The 18,565-nt window shown below is 58.2% G+C and overlaps 1 protein-coding gene across 1 annotated transcript in view; it reads left to right on the top strand.

The window, feature by feature from the left end:
• Positions 1-873: 873 nt before the first annotated feature.
• NPLOC4 (NPL4 homolog, ubiquitin recognition factor) overlaps positions 874-18,565 on the top strand; it is a 31,827-nt gene continuing 14,135 nt past the window's right edge. Inside the window, exons 1-8 of the mRNA XM_080681222.1 lie at positions 874-1,054; positions 4,046-4,126; positions 10,178-10,290; positions 11,616-11,783; positions 13,167-13,215; positions 13,964-14,058; positions 15,724-15,847; positions 18,059-18,238. Coding sequence (XP_080537348.1) covers positions 1,040-1,054; positions 4,046-4,126; positions 10,178-10,290; positions 11,616-11,783; positions 13,167-13,215; positions 13,964-14,058; positions 15,724-15,847; positions 18,059-18,238 — 825 coding nt within the window. The 5' untranslated portion in view covers positions 874-1,039. The remainder of the gene's footprint in view (positions 1,055-4,045; positions 4,127-10,177; positions 10,291-11,615; positions 11,784-13,166; positions 13,216-13,963; positions 14,059-15,723; positions 15,848-18,058; positions 18,239-18,565) is intronic.

An 18,565-nucleotide genomic window follows, 5' to 3' on the forward strand; every position in this document is an offset into this window, starting at 1 on the left:
GCGTCAGCCCGGGACTGAAGGGCCCGCTTCCCTTCCCGGTCAGGGCACACGCCCGTTGGTGCGGGGCGTAGCCCATCCGTGATGCTCTCTTGTCATGGATGTTTTCCTCTCCCTTCCTCTCCCTCTCCCTTCCTCTCTGAAATCAAGAAAGATACATAATTTTTTTCTTTTTTTAAAAAATATATTTTAGCCCTAACCGGTTTGGCTCAGTGGATAGAGCGTCGGCCTGCGGACTCAAGGGTCCCAGGTTCGATTCCGGCCAAGGGCATGTACCTTGGTTGCAGGCACATACCCAGTGGGGAGTGTGCAGAAGGCAGCTGATCGATGTTTCTGACTCTCTATCCTTCTCCCTTCCTCTCTGTAAAAAATCAATAAAATATATTAAAAAAAATATATATATATTTTATTGATTTTTTACAGAGAGGAAGGAAGAGGGATAGAGAGTTAGAAACATCGATGAGAGAGAAACGTCGATCAGCTGCCTCCTGCACACCGCCCACCAGGGATGTGCCCGCAACCAAGGTACATGCCCTTGACCGGAATCGAACCCGGGACCCTTCAGTCCGCAGGCCGACGCTCTATCCACTGAGCCACACCGGTTTTGGCCATAATTTTTTTCAATTGCAGCTCACACTCACTAGTACTTTACATCAGCTCCAGGTGCACACACTCCCACCTCCCCCAGGGTTTCCCGCGGGGCCAGGTCCTGGCTCCTGGCAGCGCGCCGGGCTCCAAGGGGCGGGGCGCCGCGAGGGGCGGGGGCGGGCGCGGGCGCAGGGCCGCCGTGCGCATGCGCGGCCGTTGGTGCAGCCGGAACCCGGCTTCGGGGGCTGCGCGGCCTGGGGAGCGCGTTGCGCGAGGCACCGGACGTCGCGGCTGTGGCTGTCCGGGGGCGGCGAAGCTGGAGCGGCGGTGGCGGCGGCGGCGGGAGGCCGGGGCCGGGGCTGAGGCCGGGGCTGGGACTGCGAGGCCCGCGGGGCGGCAGGCGGCGGCGGCGGCGGCGGCCCGGGCGTCGAGCCCGGAGGCGGGAGCGGCCGCCATGGCCGAGAGCATCGTGAGTGGGGCGCCGGGCGGGAGCGGGCGCCGGGATGAGGCAGCAGATTTGCCGGCGCGGCCTGTGGCGGCCCCCGCGGCCCGCCTGCCCTCCGCTCCGGGCTGGCTGCGGGGCGGGCCCCGGCCTCCCCCTCGGCCCCTCCCGGTCCCCGACCCTCGCCCTCACCCTCACCCGCGGGCCTCCCCGCGGCGGGGCTGCCGGGCGTGCCTGGCGGGGCGCTGTCCCTCTCGTCGCTCCGTCCTGCCCCACACCCGCCCCAGTCGGTGCCGTGTCACGACTCACGGAGGCAGGCGCTGCCTCCACGCGGGGACCTGGCAGACCCCTCCCCGGGGAGGCGCGGGCAGGAGCCGGAGCCCGACCGGCTCGCTCCCGGAGGCCGGGGAGGGTGACAGCCTCCTGTCGAGGCAGGGGCCCTATGGAAGTTGCTTTCCTGAAGTTGGGACTCGGCACCCTCTTCGTTTTACCCCTTAAAGGACAAAAAAAAAAAAAGTCCCTGAAAATCAGAAAACCGGTCCGCGTGAACTCGTGGAAAGTTTTCCCTCCAAAGTCAACATGGCAGGGAGCAAAGTCAACAGACCAGGTGGACCGAGGCACCCTGGGGCCTTTAGGACTTGGGGATCCCCCGGCGGCCGGGCAGCACGGGGGGGCAGGGAGCGGGGGAGCGGCCTGGTCTGCGGGCTCCAGGCCCAGGCCCGGGCCTCCCTGCGCCGCCTCCTTCCCTTCCCGGCGCCCAGCAGGGGCCCAGCCTGGAGGGGACCCAGAGAAACTCGACTCCTGGGAGAATAAAGCTCTCCCATGGGTGGGTGCTGGCTGCTTCTAGAAACAGGCCGAGAGCTCTCAGACCGGCTTCCCAACTCCCCCTCCCCCCCCCCAGCCGCGCCCTCAGATTGTGGGGGAGAACAGGGGAGTCCCCGGCCCGTTCCCCAGATTGTGGGGTACAACAGGGGTCTTCTTCCTTCTCCTGAAATTGATTCAAAGGTTTTTTTGTTTTTGTTTTTTAATACTTTTATTGATTTCAGAGAGGAAGAGAGAGATAGAAATATCCATGATGCGAGAGAATCATGGACCGGCTGCCTCCGCCCGCCCCCCACTGGAGATGGAGCCTGAAACCTGGGCCTGTGCCTTGACCAGGAATCGAACGGTGACCCCCTGGTTCATAGGTCGATGCTCAGCCCCGGAGCCATGCCAGCCGGGCAGGTGGTTGTTTTGAAAGTTGAGAGAGCCCTGACCGGTGTTGTTCAGTGGATAGAGCGTCAGCCTGCGGACTGAAGGGTCCCGGGTTCGATTCCGGTCAAGGGCATGTACCTTGGTTGAGGGCACGTCCCCAGTGGGAGGTGTGCAAGAGGCAGCTGATCGATGTTTCTCTCTCATCGATGTTTCTAACTCTCTATCCCTCTCCCTTCCTCTCTGTAAAAAATCAATAAAATATATGTAAAAAAAAAAAAGTTGAGAGGTCTTCTAAGAACTTCTGTGGGTATAACTGACGTTCATCTCGTCAATTCTTAGACCTCCCCACGGAGCTTTCTGAGCTCATTTACTTAGAAACAGGGAAAGCTCAGCGACCCAGGGCTGTGTCCCTGGTGCAGGTCTGCCCTGGTGCAGGTGTGTGTTTTATTGGGGGCCATGTCAGAGGCCCGGCAAGAGCTCCCCTGGGGCAAGTTACATGCTGGGCTCAGCCCAGAGGGGCGCCACGCCCTGCCCCTGCGGTAGCCAGGCCAGTGGAGTGACTTCCTAGGCGTCGGCGCTGTCCCCACGCCGGTGAACCTGACCTTGGGCTCCTCACGCGACGGAGGGTCAAAGGGAGGCGCTGCCCCAGCCCGGAGCATGTTCCCAGGCGGGGAATCGGTGGAGGCAGCGCGAGGCAAAGGCCAAACGCCTCTGTGTTTGCGCTCCACACGGATGAGGGAGGGAGTTGCACAGAGAGTCAGACGCAGGAAGGTGGAGAATATTCCATGCTCCTAGCCATTGGGACTTCAGAGGGAGTATTGAAAACAAAATGGTAAAAATTGAGGAGAATATGGGGCAAAGCCTCTTCAGGGAAGTGAAAGCTAACAGAATATGAGGACAGTCGAGCTATTGTAGGACGATCTGGATTATTCGTTGTTTGATAAGAGCAGATAGTAGTAGATTGAAGCTGTTGTGGCATTTTGTCGTGTCAGTGAATCTTTTTTTAAAACAATGGCTTCTGACATTTGTCGTCCGTGTAGTGTTTCCGACAGGGCAGGCCGTGGTTGCTGAGGGGAATGTTCTGGCATGTTCCTGTCTGGGCGGCAGGGCATGCTGTCCCCTGCCCCCGCACTTGCCAGGTAGTCACTCACCTTCCAAAGGGCTTTGATCAGCATGAAATCAAGTCCTGGAAAATGGTGCTGTTTTACATTTTCTTAAAATCCTGCTGAGTTTTGCCACCATGTCACACACATTTCTTTTAGTCACACAAGCCAGTGATTTCAGAGAGGAATGGAGAGGGAGAGAGAGAGAGAGAAACATTGATGATGAGAATTATCGATCGGCTGCCTCCTGCACGCCCCCTGCTGGGGATCAAGCCCGAAACTCGGGCATGTGCCCTGACGGGGAATCGAACCCAGGACCCTTCAGTCCGCAGGCCGATGCTCTATCCACTGAGCCACACCGGCCAGGCTGGTGCTTTTAAGTCAGTCTAATGTGTGTACAGATCCTGGAACAAAGTTTGGTCTTTTTAAGGAACCCAGTCATTCATGATTCATGGTGGCTCTTTTCCTTCCCGTTTTTGGAATCTGAAGATACACATGTCAGTGTTTCAGATACACGCTTTGTAGGTGACGGCTAAGAACTGAAGTGGTGTGTTTCTGAGTGAACCAGTAAGCTGAGAATCAGCGGACTCCGCCCTGAGCTTCACCTGGGCACATGGGTGGGCACCGCCGGGGGGAGGGGCTCCGAGAGACGGCACACGTTCCCGGGGATGGAGCCAGCCCTTCCCAGCCTGTAGTGACCGTCTTGTTTCATTTACCACAGATAATCCGCGTTCAGTCCCCGGACGGGGTGAAGCGGATCACAGCGACAAAGAGGGAGACGGCGGCAGCGTTTCTGAAAAAGGTACCTGTGCTGCGGCTCCTCGCTGAGCTCCTGCTCCTGCTCCTGCGCGGGCGGGGACTCCCTTTGGGTTCTCCCCTCCTCCTCTCGGCCCTCCCACTCCCGGGTCAGTCTCGGCCCCTCCCACTCCCGGTCAGTCTCTGCTCTGCTTTCCCGTGTGACGGGTTGGGTTGATCGAGGATCAGATGGTGGCACAGCGTACAGTTAGTTGTAGGACCGAAGTCCCAAGGATTTAGAGAGAGGGAGGGAAACATGGATGTGAGAGAGACATCCATTGGCTGCTCCCAGAAGCATGTCCCCTCCAGGGCCGGGCTTGAACCTGTCGCCCAGGTATTTGCCCTTGACCAGAAGTCGAACCCGAGACCATTTGGTACGTGGGCCAGTGCTCCAGCCACTGAGCTGCTGGCCAGGCAAAGGGCTGTGTTCATTTTTAACTGAATAACGTGGCTGCACGTATGTGCCCTGTGGGGGCTTTGAGATGGCCGCTGCCCTCACAGACTGGCCGGCGGGGGGGGGGGGGCGGTGTCGTCCGCTGTGGCACTCTGGCTCCAGCTCGCTGCCCTGCGGTTGGCGGTCTTGGTCCTTGTCGACGTGGCCGCGCCCTCTGAGGGAATGGAGGTTGGCAGGCGCTGACATCGTGTGCGTTGCAGTTGCCTCACAGAATCTCAGTCCTCGGTTCCCTCGGGAGCACCCGCTGCTCCTCTCGCAGCTCCCTCCCAGCCTCTCTGCATCTCAGCCGCACCCAGGCCGGTTCCTCAGGCCGCCACTTGCCAGGCCCGCGCCCTGTCTGCCTTCTGCCGTCCCTCCTGAAACGGCCCCTGTTGAGTCACCCCAGGTCCGGCCTGTTCTTTCTCGGGGGCAGTTCCTAGTCCGGTCATAATTGGCCGTTCAGCAGCATGTGACACAGTCCCTTCTTTTAACACTTGGGAACTTTTTTTTTTTTTAATAAATCTTTATTCAGATTATTACAATTGTTTCTCCTTTTCCCCCCATAGCTCCCCTCCACCCGGTTCCCACCCCACCCTCTGCCCTTACCTCCCCCCACTGTCCTCATCCATAGGTGTACGATTTTTGTCCAGTCTCTTCCTGAACCCCTTTCCCCCTGAGAATTATCAGTCCACTCCCTTTCTATGCCCCCAATTCTATTATATTCACCGGATTATTCTGTTCCTCAGGTTTTTAATTCACTTGATTTTTAGGTTCACTTGTTGATAGATATGTATTTGTTGTTCATAATTTTTATCTTTACTTTTTTCTTCTTCCTCTTCTTTAAGAATACCTTTCAGCATTTCATATAATACTGGTTTGGTGGTGATGAACTCCTTTAGCTTTTTCTTGTCTGTGAAGCTCTTTATCTGACCTTCAATTCTGAATGATAGCTTTGCTGGGTAGAGTAATCTTGGTTGTAGGTTCTTGCTATTCATCACTTTGAATATTTCTTGCCACTCCCGTCTGGCCTGCATAGTTTCTGTTGAGAAATCAGCTGACAATCGTATGGGTGCTCCCTTGTAGGTAATTAACTGTTTTTCTCTTGTTGCTTTTAATATTCTCTCTTTGTCTTTTGCTCTTGGCATTTTAATTATGATGTGTCTTGGTGTGGTCCTCTTTGGATTCCTTTTGTTTGGGGTTCTGTGCGCTTCTGGACTTGTAAGTCTATTTCTTTCACCAGGTGGGGGAAGTTTTCGGTCATTATTTCTTCAAATAGTTTTTCAGTATCTTGCTCTCTCTCTTCTTCTGGCACCCCCATAATTCGGATGTTGGTATGCTTGAAGTTGTCCCAGAGGCTTCTTACACTATCTTCAACTTTTTGGGGTATTTTTTCTTTTTGCTTTTTCGGTTGAGTGTTTTTTGCTTCTTTGTATTTCAATTCTTTGACTTGATTCTTGTGTTCCTCTAGTCTGTTGTTGGGTCTCTGTATAATATTTTTTATTTCAGTCAGTGTATGTTTAATTTCTAGTTGGTCCTTTTTCATATCTTCGGGGGTCTTGTTATATTTATCGACCTTTTCTAGGATATTCTTGAAAAGCCTTATAACCAGGGTTTTGAATTCTATATCCAGTCGTTTGTTTTCCTCCATTTCTTTTCGTTTGTGATCTGTTTTTTTGACGCCACATTTTCGCTGTTTCCCTGAGTTGGTAAGGTAGATTTGTGTGCTAGGTGTCCTATATGGCCCAGTGGCTCAGCCTCCCCAGTTACCTGAGGTGGACACTCTTGGGGCACCCCTTTGTGGGCTGTATGTACAGCCTTGTAGTTAAGTCTTGATTGTTGTTGGTATCACTGGGAGGAATTGACCTCCATGCCAGTTGGCTGTGAGGATCAGCTGTGTCTACACTGGGAGAAGTTCGGTGCTGGAGACAGCCTTATAGGATTAGACTTGCCAAATTGCAATAGCCTCTGTGCTCAGCTTGGATGGGGTGGAGTCTCAGTCTTGGCTTCCCGTCAGCCTTGCCCTTGCATGCGCCGCGCCTCCAGACCTCTGCCTTCCCTGGCTCCCGAGTCTCCGCCCGAGAGTCCAGATTCCCCCCGTAAGAGCGTGGGTCCCCAGGGGTTCGCCTGGAACTGGGGTTCAGTGCAGTCAGAGCTGGGGTTCAGTGCGGTCGGGGGCTTCCTTCCCCCTTCCGCCAGAGAAAGTCAGCCAGGCTCTCAGCTGCCCTTCCCTCTGCGCGCACAAAGACCCTTTGCCGTACCTCCAATTCTCTGTGAGCTTTTCTCTTTCCTTCTAGTTGTAGAATTTCCACTCAGCCAGCTTTCCTGTGGTTCTGGATGGTGTCCGTTCTGTCTTTTAGTTGTAGTTTTTTTTTTATAACTTTTTTTTTTTTTTATAACTTTTTTTTTCTTTATTGATTTCAGAGAGGAAGGGAGAAGGAGAGAGAGATAGAAACATCAATGATGAAAGAGAATCATTGATTGGCTGCCTCCTGCACGCCCCCCACTGGGGATCGAGCCCGCAACCCGGGCATGTGCCCTTGGCCGGAATCGAACCTGGGACCCTTCGGTCCGCAGACTGAGGCTCTATCCACTGAGCCAAGCCGGCTAGGGCTTTTAGTTGTAGTTTTGAAATTGTTGTGCGAGGCAGCAGTTTAGGTGCTTACCTATGCCGCCATCTTGGTTTCTCTCAACACTTGGGAACTTCTTAAAACCATGAAATCGATACATCCTGAGAAATGCTTGGAAAACGATGACGCAAAGGCCCAGGGCGCAGTGGGGGTGGTGCCCGCGTTCCGGAAGCCATGGGGCAGCCTTCCGCGCTCCTCCCCCCGGCACCCCTCCTGGCCCGACGGGAAGTGCCCCTTCTGTGCCGCCTCCCCAGCGTGCGTTCCTGAGCCCTGAGTTTTCATGCTGCTGCTTTGAGTTTAACTTAGATGGCGTCACGCTGCGCACCCTCTTTTGTTGCCTCCGGGGTAAGTGTTTGCAGTGCCTTCGTTCCATACCGTGTCCCCGGTTATCCGTGTCCCCGGTTATCTGTGTTGTGTTCCCGGTTATCCGCGTCCCCGGTTATCCGCGTCCCCGGTTATCCGTGTTGTGTCCCCGGTTATCCGCGTCCCCGGTTATCCGCGTCCCCGGTTATCCGCGTCCCCGGTTATCCGTGTTGTGTCCCCGGTTATCCGCGTCCCCGGTTATCCGCGTCCCCGGTTATCCGTGTCCCCTGTTATCCGTGTCCCCGGTTATCCGTGTTGTGTCCCCGGTTATCCGTGTCCCCTGTTATCCGTGTCCCCGGTTATCCGTGTTGTGTCCCCGGTTATCCGCGTCCCCGGTCATCCGCGTCCCCGGTTATCCGTGTCCCCGGTTATCCGTGTCCCCGGTTATCCGCGTCCCCGGTTATCCGTGTCACGGCGGCGGACCTCAGGCGCGCTGTGAGGCTCCGCTGAGCTTGTGCCGAGAGGCTCAGCGCTCACGTTAGGTTTGGCCTCTTCAGGTGCAGCACTCGGCCTCCCCAGGGCAGTGGCTCACAGGAGTCCTGGGAACACACCCACATGCCCGCGCCTCCCCGAGCCAGCACGCGTGCGGGGCTGCCGCAGCTGCCCCCCGGCATCGCTGCGTCCGTGCTGACCGGAGCAGACGCCCCGTGGCGTGCTCAACCTGTCCGCAGCCACCTTCACTCCGAGGGCTGGTCTCGCGGCTCCCCCCGGAGTGTTTACGTCGGGAGTGCTACGTCCCCACGGCTAACACCCTGCGAGGAGTTCGCACTCCGGGAGGTAGCTGGCAGTGCTTTGTCTGCAGAATCGGTGAAATGCCACAGTTAGTTCATCTCCGTTTATATCGGAGCAGTTTCAGAGGAGAGTCAAAGCTATTGTTTTTAGTCTCGAGTCCTAATTTTTTTGCAGTTGGGGACACAAAATTTCACAGTCTTAATTTCCTGATGCTTTATTTTATGAATGCCGCTTTTAGCTTGGGGAAAAACTACGTGGTATCAAATACTTGTTACAGTATGTCTGATGTAAAATCGTAACTTTGTCTTAAAGATCACTTTGATCACTTTTAGAATTTCAGAACGACAAGGTGATTTGGAGTTAGTTGTAATCCATTTTTTAAATCAGTAGGAAATAGGTTAGCACGTAAAGTTAATTATTAAGTCCTTTCCTGTAGTAAGTCGGTGCTGGCTCTGTCCGTGATCCCTGTGAGGGTAGCTCCCTCGTTGGTAAAAGGACCGGGTAGAGCGCGCGGGAGGTGAGGGGCTCGTGCGGGTCTCGGACAAGCTCCGCGCTGGCCTGCTCGCACCTGCCTGTCTCCTCAGGCTTCTCGGGGTCCGTGACGTTTCCTGTGTGTGACTCGTCGTCTCCTTAGGTCTGAGTTCGCTCTGGGCCGTGGTTCTGCAGCCTGTAGAGCAGGCGTCCTCAAACTACGGCCCGCGGGCCACATGCGGCCCGCCGAGGACATGGATCCGGCCCGCCGGGTGCCGCTGCCTGTCCTGCTTAGCAGCCGACGCGTCCCGGGCCCGCAGTGCGCATAGGAATTTGTTCATAGTTTGTTTTTTTAAACGATAGTCCGGCCCTCCCGCGGTCTGAGGGACAGGGAACTGGCCCCGTTTAAAAGGTTTGAGGACCCCTGGCAGAGCGTCCACGAGCACTTCTGTGCCGCAGCCCCTGCGTGTGGCCGACCTGAAACCGGTTTCCTCCGACCCGCGTGTGCGGGTTCCCAGCGGGGATGCGGGCTGACAGTCTTGGCCCCGCGCGCCTGAGGCTGTCACTCCGTTGTCTTCTGGTCCCGGATCCCCGTCCAGCGCGGGCCCACCATGGGCCTGGGACAGCTTCCTTCTTTCTCGTTCTCGGACCCTCTTCCTGAGGGCCCTCTGACACGTCCCCGCGGTTCCGGGGCTGTTCCTCTCTCGGGCTGTCGTTTCTGTTCACCTGCTGTTACGTTAATCGGCTCCTTCGGTCCTCCTCCTCCTGCGGAAGCCATCCGGTGGCTCTCCCAGTCAGCTCTCGGATAGCTCAGGGTGGGTGAGGTCCACTCTTTCCCGGCTCTGCCCGTGCGGCTCTCCGCTCAGGCCTTGCTCAGGCTCCTCACTCTTCCTTCCCTGCCCTGGGGTCTCCGTCTTCGTTGACTTTGTGTCCCTTGTTGGTATTAAGGCCCTCGATGGCAGGAGCCTTGTCTGTGTCACCCACTGCGCGGGCACCAGAGTGGAGCCAGCACGAGGACTGCTTGCTGTGTGCGGGGCGCCCGTGTGCGTGGCCCGGCCCCGGCCCAGCGGCGTTCAGCGCTGATGCACAGGCGTCTTTCGCTGCTTCGTTCTGCTCTTAGGGTCAGCATGGAATTGGGTTTTCACACTTGATTTCAGCGGAAGTTGCACCTCCAGACAGTCATGGCTCTGAAGTGTGCTGCTCCTTCTCAGTGCTACGTGGCGCTTTGTTCTTTTGGCCACTTTCCTCACTTTGCTTGACAGCTGTGTAAGCGGCACTCACGTCCTCAGGAGAGTGAAGGTGACAGGGGCAATGTGGTAGCAGGGAGCCGTTTCTGAACCGAGGGAGTGTCCTAGGAGCGCCCACAGGGCGTGCGTGCAGTCAGAGGACTCTATGAGGTATTTCACCAAATCTGTTGTTTGGGCTCTTTCAGGTCGCAAAGGAGTTTGGCTTCCAGAATAACGGCTTCTCGGTTTACGTCAATAGAAACAGGACTGGCGAGATAACGGCGTCCTCCAACAAGTCCCTCAGCCTGCTGAAAATCAAGTGAGCACCGCTGGGGGGGCGGGGGGGGGGTGGGGGGACGGTGGCTGCTTGTCTTCGCCTTCTCTTCTGTGGCGTTCCTGGTGGCAGGGGCCACAGCCCACGCTCAGTGTGGGCGCCGCAGGGCGTCCTGAGGCGCTTCCCTGGGGAGCGTCGTGCGGCCACCAGAGGTGACGGTTGGACGAGGCTGTGTTGGGGTGGTTTGTGAAGCGTCCCATGAGCAAAGCAAATGCAGCCCCCGTGTGGCTGAGTGGTGAGCGCCGACCTACGGACCAGGACCTCAGGGTGTGCTTCTTGGTCAGGGGGCGTGCAGGAGGCAGCTGATCAATGATTCGTTCTCATCATTGATGTCTGTCTCCCTTTCTCTTCCGCTCTCTGAAATCAATGAAAATATATTGAACAACAACCTGGGACCTGGGCAGAAATTCCTGATTAAAAAAAAAAAAAAAAAAAGCAGGCCCCGGCCCGGGTTTGATTCCGGTCAAAGGCACGTACCTCGGTTGCAGGCTCCTCCCCGCCTGGGCCCTGGTGGGGGCTCACGCAGGAGGCATCCAATCAGTGTGTTTCTCTCAAGATATTTCTCTGTTTTTCCCTCTTCCATTCTCTCTAAAAAGCAATGGGAAAATATCCTCAGGTGACGATTAAAAAAAAAAGCAGATGCAGACAGTATGTCTTTGAGACTCGTTTTCGTCCAGCAGGGACGTGTGTGCGCACCCCTGCGTGTGCAGGAACGGGAGGAAGAAATGGAAGGGTGTGTCCAAAGCAGATAGGATGGGGGACTGAATAGGGGGCTTAGGAGCGAATGAAGGAAAGTGGGGGCCAGGCCGAGAATGAGACGGAGAGGAGCTGCCTGCCCCCCAGTCTGTGTTGTGACTACAGCTGACCCTTGACCGATGAGGGTCTGCGCTGCGCAGATATTTCCCAATAAATACACAGCCTCAACCAACCGCAGATTGAAAGCAGTATTTTCAGCCCGCAGCTGGAAATCCGAGGGGGTGGAGGGTCGACGGCGTGATCAGAGCACCTTGTATGAGGGTGTCCTAGCGCGCATTCCCGGGACCGCTGGGTGTCCTGTGTGTGTCCTCTGGGTGAAGCTGGACAGGCCCCCGTGCTCACATGCAGTTGGCAGGAAAGCGCCTTGCGGAGACGCTGCTGCCGGCCTTTCTGCGGGAAGCGGAGGGGGCCGGGGGAGAGCCTCTGGTCTGTTCAGAGCGGAAGCCCCGGGTTGAGCTCTCCGCACGGTCGGCCTGATTCTCACGTCCAGGTGGTGTGTGTGCAGCTCGGGTGCTGGAGGAAGATGGGCCCGACTGACGTTTGTCGTTGAACAGGCATGGCGACCTGTTGTTCCTGTTTCCCTCGAGCCTGGCCGGACCCTCGTCAGAGATGGAGACCTCCGCCATGATGAACCTGAAGGCTCCCAACGTGGTGGAGGATGAGATCGACCAGTACCTGAGCAGACAGGACGGCAAGATATACCGGAGCCGCGACCCGCAGCTGTGAGTGCCGGGCTCGGGCTGCGGGCTGCCGGGTCGGGACCGTGTGTAAAGCGTCTGCTTGTGGCGAGGGTCCGAGGAAGAACCTAGCTTGACGCTGACGTGCCAGAGAGACCTGAGTGCCCGTGGCAGGGGGTAGGAAGTGTGACGGGCGGGAGGAGGGAGGGAGAAGGGGTGACGTCCGGTGCCCGCGTGCAGGGTGCTCGTCCCTGCCCCCTCGTGTAGTGAGGGTGGAGCGGCTTCAGCGTCACACGCACGGACGTGCTTCTGTTCCTCAGTGAACACCTCGTTTGCTGGAGACGGGCCCTCGGAACGTGCGCTTTTCTCCCGGGATCACGTCAACGCCTGTGGCGTGTGCTTCCCTTTGGACCTCGCAGTCCTCTTAAGGACAGCAGTTAGAACCCCGAGTCTGCGCTCGGGGAGCAGAGCCGCCCGAGTGACGGTCCTGCCTGCAGCCGAGTCTTGCTGACGGCGTCCTCCCGGGCTGGAGGTGCCAACACCCAGACTCGGGGGCTTGTCGGTCTCGGGTCCAAGAGCCCGGGTGGTGCTCTGCTGCCGTCAGCACAGAGCCTCTTCCGCGCCCTTTCCTCCTGGCCGCCCGCCCCCGCCCACCCCGCAGTGCCTGTGCGGCTTCAGGAGCAGCGTGTGCATGTGCACGCTGACCTCTCGTCTGGCCATAGAGCCTGCCTGTTGGAGACCAGCCTCTGCTCAGAAACGCAGGACTCACGGCACCTAAGACATGGCCCCGTTTGGAACAGGCTCAGAGCGTCAGCCCGCACGCCAGTCTCAGTTGGCAGGAGAGCGCCCTGCAGAGACCGTGCTGCTGACCTCTCTAAGCTGGAAGCGGAGAGACTGGAGAAGGGGTTCTGGCTCTTTTAAAAGTGGAAACCTCGTATTTAGCTTTCAAGGGCACCCTGCCTGGGGCGTACAGGAGCCAAGCAATCAATGTGTCTCTCACTGATGTCTCTCTCTCCCTCCCCCCCCCCCATTGTCTCTGAAAAAGCAATGCAAAACACCAGGTAAGGATTCACAACAACAAAAAGGGTTCTGTTTGAGCCAGAGCGAGCGGCTCTCCCATCAGCCCTCCTGCCCTCGTGCCCGGGGGACGTGTCCTCCGTGGCTGGTGCGCAGAGCCCCGCGGTTTCTCTGCCCGAAGTGTCGGGCCCGAGCCAGGCTCCCCTGCGGGCTTTTCCAATCGGAGTGGTTCACCTCCCTGTGCGGGCTCTGCCGTACCCAGGGGCCCCTTGCTAGGACTTGCTTAAGACTTTATCTGTTTAAGTGACTTCAAGTCCCTTCACTTTGACTGTGTCAGTGTGAGCAGCGCCGGGCGGCGGCAGCAGGAAGCAGGCACGCTAACCACTGTGCGTCTGCCTCTGCCCTTCGCAGGTGCCGCCACGGGCCGCTGGGGAAGTGCGTGCACTGCGTTCCGCTGGAGGTGAGTCTGCAGCAGCTCCTGCTTCCCCGGCCGTCTCGGCTCTCCCTGAGCCCTGCTCTGTGCTCGGGGTTAGAGGAACTCGTCTCTTTACGGCCCTGGGCCTCGTCGTCCCTCCAGAGCGGGCTGCACGGAGGCGAGCCCTTATTTATGGCGGCGGCCTTCTGGGTGGATTGTGGGCGGCTCAGCATTTGTGTTGCTGTGATGAAGGGCCGTGCTTACCGGGCTCCCGGGACCATCCTTTAGCCCCGACACACAGCTGCGCCAGGCACTTCGTGCTCCTCGTCTTTTAGATTTGCTTCGCCCGAGTCCCACGTCTGCTGATCCGTCTGGTGAGATGGAGCGTTACCGTGGTCATGCTGACGGGGACTGGCCGGGCTGAATTACGGCAGACGCAGCCCATCGCCACGAGGCTTCTCTTTCTTGCTTCATCTTGTGACTTTTTTGGGGAAAAATTTCCCCAGTACTAATTTGACTTAGGGCGTTTTATATTTATTTATTTATTTATTTTTTCACCGCCCTCCCCCTCCCCAGGGCGTTTTATATTTAATAGGGACCCATTTTCCATTTTCATCTTGAAAAGATAGGGACCCAAAGAAAGGTGGGTTCTGACCTGGAGTGGTAGAGACCAGTCCCAGCTCCCCCTGCCTGTGGGCCTGGCCCTCCTGCCGCACCCGTCCTCCCGCGCCAGCCTGCGGCCCCAGCAGGTGGGAGCAGCGGGGGTGTGACCGCTCTGACCGTGTCTCGGCAGCCGTTCGACGAGGACTACCTAAACCACCTCGAGCCACCCGTGAAGCACATGTCCTTCCACGCCTACATCCGGAAGCTGACCGGGGGCGCTGACAAGTGAGTGACCTGCGTGCGGTCAGCACCGTTGGTTGTGCGTGTGGGTGGGTGCTGCTCGAAGACACTGGGCAGGTGAATGAGAAAGCAAAGATGGCATCTGGGCCCGAAGCACTTGGACTCGGGTTTTTCCTGATGGTAGAGAAGAAACGGGGAAACTGATGCCTGGAGTGTTGGGCAGGTGCCGGGCTGGCGATGCCACTGTGGAGGCCCCAGGGACTTCCAAACCTTCCTGGGTGTGCGGTGCCCTGGCCACTTGGTCCGTGAAGGTGGATGAGATAGGTGTGATGGTGGCCATAGTGGCGGGTGTCTGAGTTTTTGCTCTGCTTTCTGGAGAAACAGAACCACCCCAGGGTCATGTCGGACTGCCTCCGTCGGCCCCCTGCCCGGAGCCCGGTGCGGAGCAGCCCTGTGGGTTTGGGGCAGTGGCGCTGGCACGGGCTGGCGTGTCTGCAGGCTCAGCTGGGCGGGCACGGGTGGCGGCAGCGGGCGGCTCTTCCCTTAAGTGCAGGCCGTGATGGTGGCCAGAGACCGACCGTTTTGATGTCTTTGAAACCATGTCAAGCCCTTGCCTGTGTGAGCCTTCTGTTGACCACAGAGTCACTTACCAGAAAGGGACAGACTTCCCGCTGTGATGTCTCATTCCTGCCGGTTCAGCAGGAGATGGCGAACCCGCGTCAGCAGCATCGTGGGGCCTGGCGGTCGTTTTTCTCTGACAGCCCGCTGACACCCTAAAACGGCTTTTAAAAGTGTCTGACCAGGAGAAAAATCGCACCAGAAACCCCTCCTTGCCTGTCAGTGGGATGAGCTGTGGAGCTTTCTGGACCAGGGGCATGACTGTCAGCCTTTCTCCCGTCTGTCCAGGACCTTGGGATCTGGGGACACATTTGTAGCTGTCACCGACCTGTGACCGCCGTGGCGGCAGCCGCTTCCGCACGCCCTCCGAGCGAGGCCTGTGGCCTGGGAGATGAGGCCGAGTGTTGGGGCCACTCTGTGGGCAGGACAGGGCAGAGAGGCTCGCCCCGTGTCCAGAGCAGGGCCAGTGCTTCCTCGCTGGCAGGCTGCTAGCCACAGTTTTGTTTTTGGCCAAAAGCAGAGTGAAGCTGTCTTTGTTGTGTATCCTTATCAGTTTTTTCCTGAGAAAAAGCCATTTTCACAAACCTCGAGGTGTGCGTCTCACAGTGTGAGTGTCGCTGATAAATTAATGGAACTTAGAAAGCACTGCATTTCCCTTCGGGGCACGGGGTAGATCAACAGATACTCAGCAGCACCCTTTTGAAAAAATACGTATTTTTATTGATTCCAGAGAGGAAGGGAGAGGGAAGGAGAAATAGAAACATCAGTGATGGAGGGTCATTGATTGGCCGCCTCCTGCACGCCCCCATGGGGATCGAGCCCTGAACCTTTCTGTGTGCGGGATGAGCTGCGCCGGCCAGGCCTCCCCAGTCTCCTTGAGCCTCCGTGGGCGTTAGAGCTGGGCGGGACCATCACACGGCTTGTGTGGGGACCGCGAGGCGGCCCGGAGCCCAGGTGCCCGAGGCCGGGCCGCCCTCCCCTTGGCTCCTCCCCGGGCGCGCAGAGCTCTGTTCAGAGCGGACCGTGTTGGAACGTGTTGCCAGTCGCCCGCCGGTCTTGTTGTCACGTCTGATCCCGTTGGCTCTTCTCCAGGGGGAAGTTCGTTGCCCTGGAGAACATCAGCTGCAAGATTAAGTCGGGGTGTGAGGGACACCTCCCGTGGCCCAACGGGATCTGCACCAAGTGCCAGCCCAGTGCCATCACGCTGAACAGACAGGTGCGTGACGCCGGGGAGCGGGGTTTCGTGGCTGAGAGCGGACGTGGCCCGAGTGGAGCGCCGCTCGCAGAGCGTCAGGCGGCAGGTCCCAGGGGTTGGCCGAGAAGGACCGCTCGGACTCGCACCCGGAAGACGTGCTTTGTGCGGTCGGAGCTCTGCCAGCAGGGTGGCGCCAGTTTCCTTTCTGCCAGCCTGTGTGGAGGCACCGCTTCCCCCGTGGCTGCTCCTGCTGCTCGTGCTGGTGGCTCGGCCTTTCGAGACCTCGTGTCTCCGGAGCCTTGTGAAGCGCTGTCGGGACCAGCTCGGGCACCTGCCCAGGGCTCGGGGCAGCGGGGCTGAAGCCGCAGGAAAAGAACCAGGAAAACGGGTTCTTCTGGCCTTTGCCGCTGAGGCCCTGCCCCGAGACAGCCCGCTGCAGCCGCGCTTGCTCCTCAGGGAACCCCTGTCCGTCTGGAAACCGTTCTCCTCTCCCCCCTCCCCCTCCCCCTCCTCCCCTCGTTCTTTCTTTTTGAGAACTATTCTTTACTCTAGAGCAGTGGTTCTCAACCTTCCTAATGCCACGACCCTTTAATACAGTTCCTCATGTTGTGGTGACCCCCAACCATAAAATTATTTTTGTTGCTACTTCATAACTGTCATTTTGCTACTGTTAATGAATCGTAATGTGAATATCTGTGTTTTCCGATGGTCTTAGGCTCTACAGCAGAAAAGATCATCGGAAAACACAGATATTTACATTACGATTCATAACAGTAGCAAAATGACAGTTATGAAGTAGCAACGAAAATAATTTTACGGTTGGGGGTCACCACAACATGAGGAACTGTATTAAAGGGTCGTGGCATTAGGAAGGTTGAGAACCACTGTTCTAGAGACTTTGAACACCTCCACTTTAGGTGAAATCCCAGCAGGGTTCGTTTGAATTAACTTATCGAGGAACCCCTCTCCCCCATCTCTCCCCGCCTCTCCCCCGCCTCTCCCCCGCCTCTCCCCCGCCTCTCCCCCGCCTCTCCCCCATCTCTCCCCGCCTCTCCCCCATCTCTCCCCGCCTCTCCCCGCCTCTCCCCGCCTCTCCCCCATCTCTCCCCGCCTCTCCCCCGCCTCTCCCCGCCTCTCCCCCATCTCTCCCCCATCTCTCCCCTGCCTCTCCCCCATCTCTCCCCCGCCTCTCCCCCATCTCTCCCCGCCTCTCCCCCATCTCTCCCCCGCCTCTCCCCCATCTCTCCCCCGCCTCTCCCCCATCTCTCCCCGCCTCTCCCCCATCTCTCCCCGCCTCTCCCCCGCCTCTCCCCCGCCTCTCCCCCGCCTCTCCCCCCATCTCTCCCCGCCTCTCCCCCGCCTCTCCCCCGCCTCTCCCCCACCTCTCCCCCATCTCTCCCCGCCTCTCCCCCGCCTCTCCCCCGCCTCTCCCCCATCTCTCCCCGCCTCTCCCCCGCCTCTCCCCCGCCTCTCCCCCATCTCTCCCCGCCTCTCCCCCATCTCTCCCCGCCTCTCCCCCGCCTCTCCCCCATCTCTCCCCGCCTCTCCCCCATCTCTCCCCGCCTCTCCCCCGCCTCTCCCCCGCCTCTCCCCCATCTCTCCCCGCCTCTCCCCCGCCTCTCCCCCGCCTCTCCCCGCCTCTCCCCCGCCTCTCCCCCGCCTCTCCCCCATCTCTCCCCGCCTCTCCCCCGCCTCTCCCCCGCCTCTCCCCCGCCTCTCCCCCATCTCTCCCCGCCTCTCCCCCGCCTCTCCCCCATCTCTCCCCGCCTCTCCCCCATCTCTCCCCGCCTCTCCCCCATCTCTCCCCGCCTCTCCCCCGCCTCTCCCCCATCTCTCCCCGCCTCTCCCCCATCTCTCCCCGCCTCTCCCCCATCTCTCCCCGCCTCTCCCCCATCTCTCCCCGCCTCTCCCCCATCTCTCCCCGCCTTTCCCCCCGCCTCTCCCCCGCCTCTCCCCCGCGTACCCACCAGAGCCTGAAGTGGTCCTGAGGCGTGTTCTGAAGTGGCACATTCTAAAGCAGTGGTCGCCACCGGTGGTCCGCGAGGTCTGAAAGGTTGGCGGCCACTGTCCTGAAGTGTGCGCGCGCGCGCGCGTGTGTGTGTGTGTGTGTGTGTGTGTGTGTGTGTGTGAAGAGCCAGGTCAAAGCTATTCATTTTTAATTTTCATTTCATTTTAAAAAGGCTCCTTATTTTTATGGATTTTTTTCTTAGCCCAGTGTTGTTAATTCTGCAGAAATACAGACACGTGGACAATATCATGTTTGAGAATCACACAGTTGCTGACCGCTTCCTCGACTTCTGGAGGAAGACGGGGAACCAGCATTTCGGGTACTTGTACGGGCGGTACACGGAGCACAAGGACATTCCTCTGGGCATCCGGGCCGAGGTGGCCGCCATTTACGAGCCCCCTCAGGTGGGTGTGCGGGCCTCTCGGGGTGTAGCTGCTTTTGTTTCGTCCTTTGCCCTGTGTCTGTTTGCACACGTATACACACACACACACACACACACACACACGATGCTTATTTTCTGAATCACTGGAGAGGAAGATCGTGGCTCCTCAGTGCTTCAGTGTGTGTCCCCTGAAGGACACACGAGAGCATCAGGACCTCCTCTCACATGACGAGTACATTTGTCAACGTAAGTAAACTGGACGTCGACAGTGTCCTCTCACCTGCCGTCAGCAGTCCCCTTGCCTCAGCCGCGCCCAGAGTGTCTGCAGTCCTTCCCTCTGCTCTTACCA

Source organism: Plecotus auritus (assembly GCF_963455305.1).
Source record: "Plecotus auritus genome assembly, chromosome: 7".
Taxonomy (NCBI): Eukaryota; Metazoa; Chordata; class Mammalia; order Chiroptera; family Vespertilionidae; genus Plecotus; species Plecotus auritus.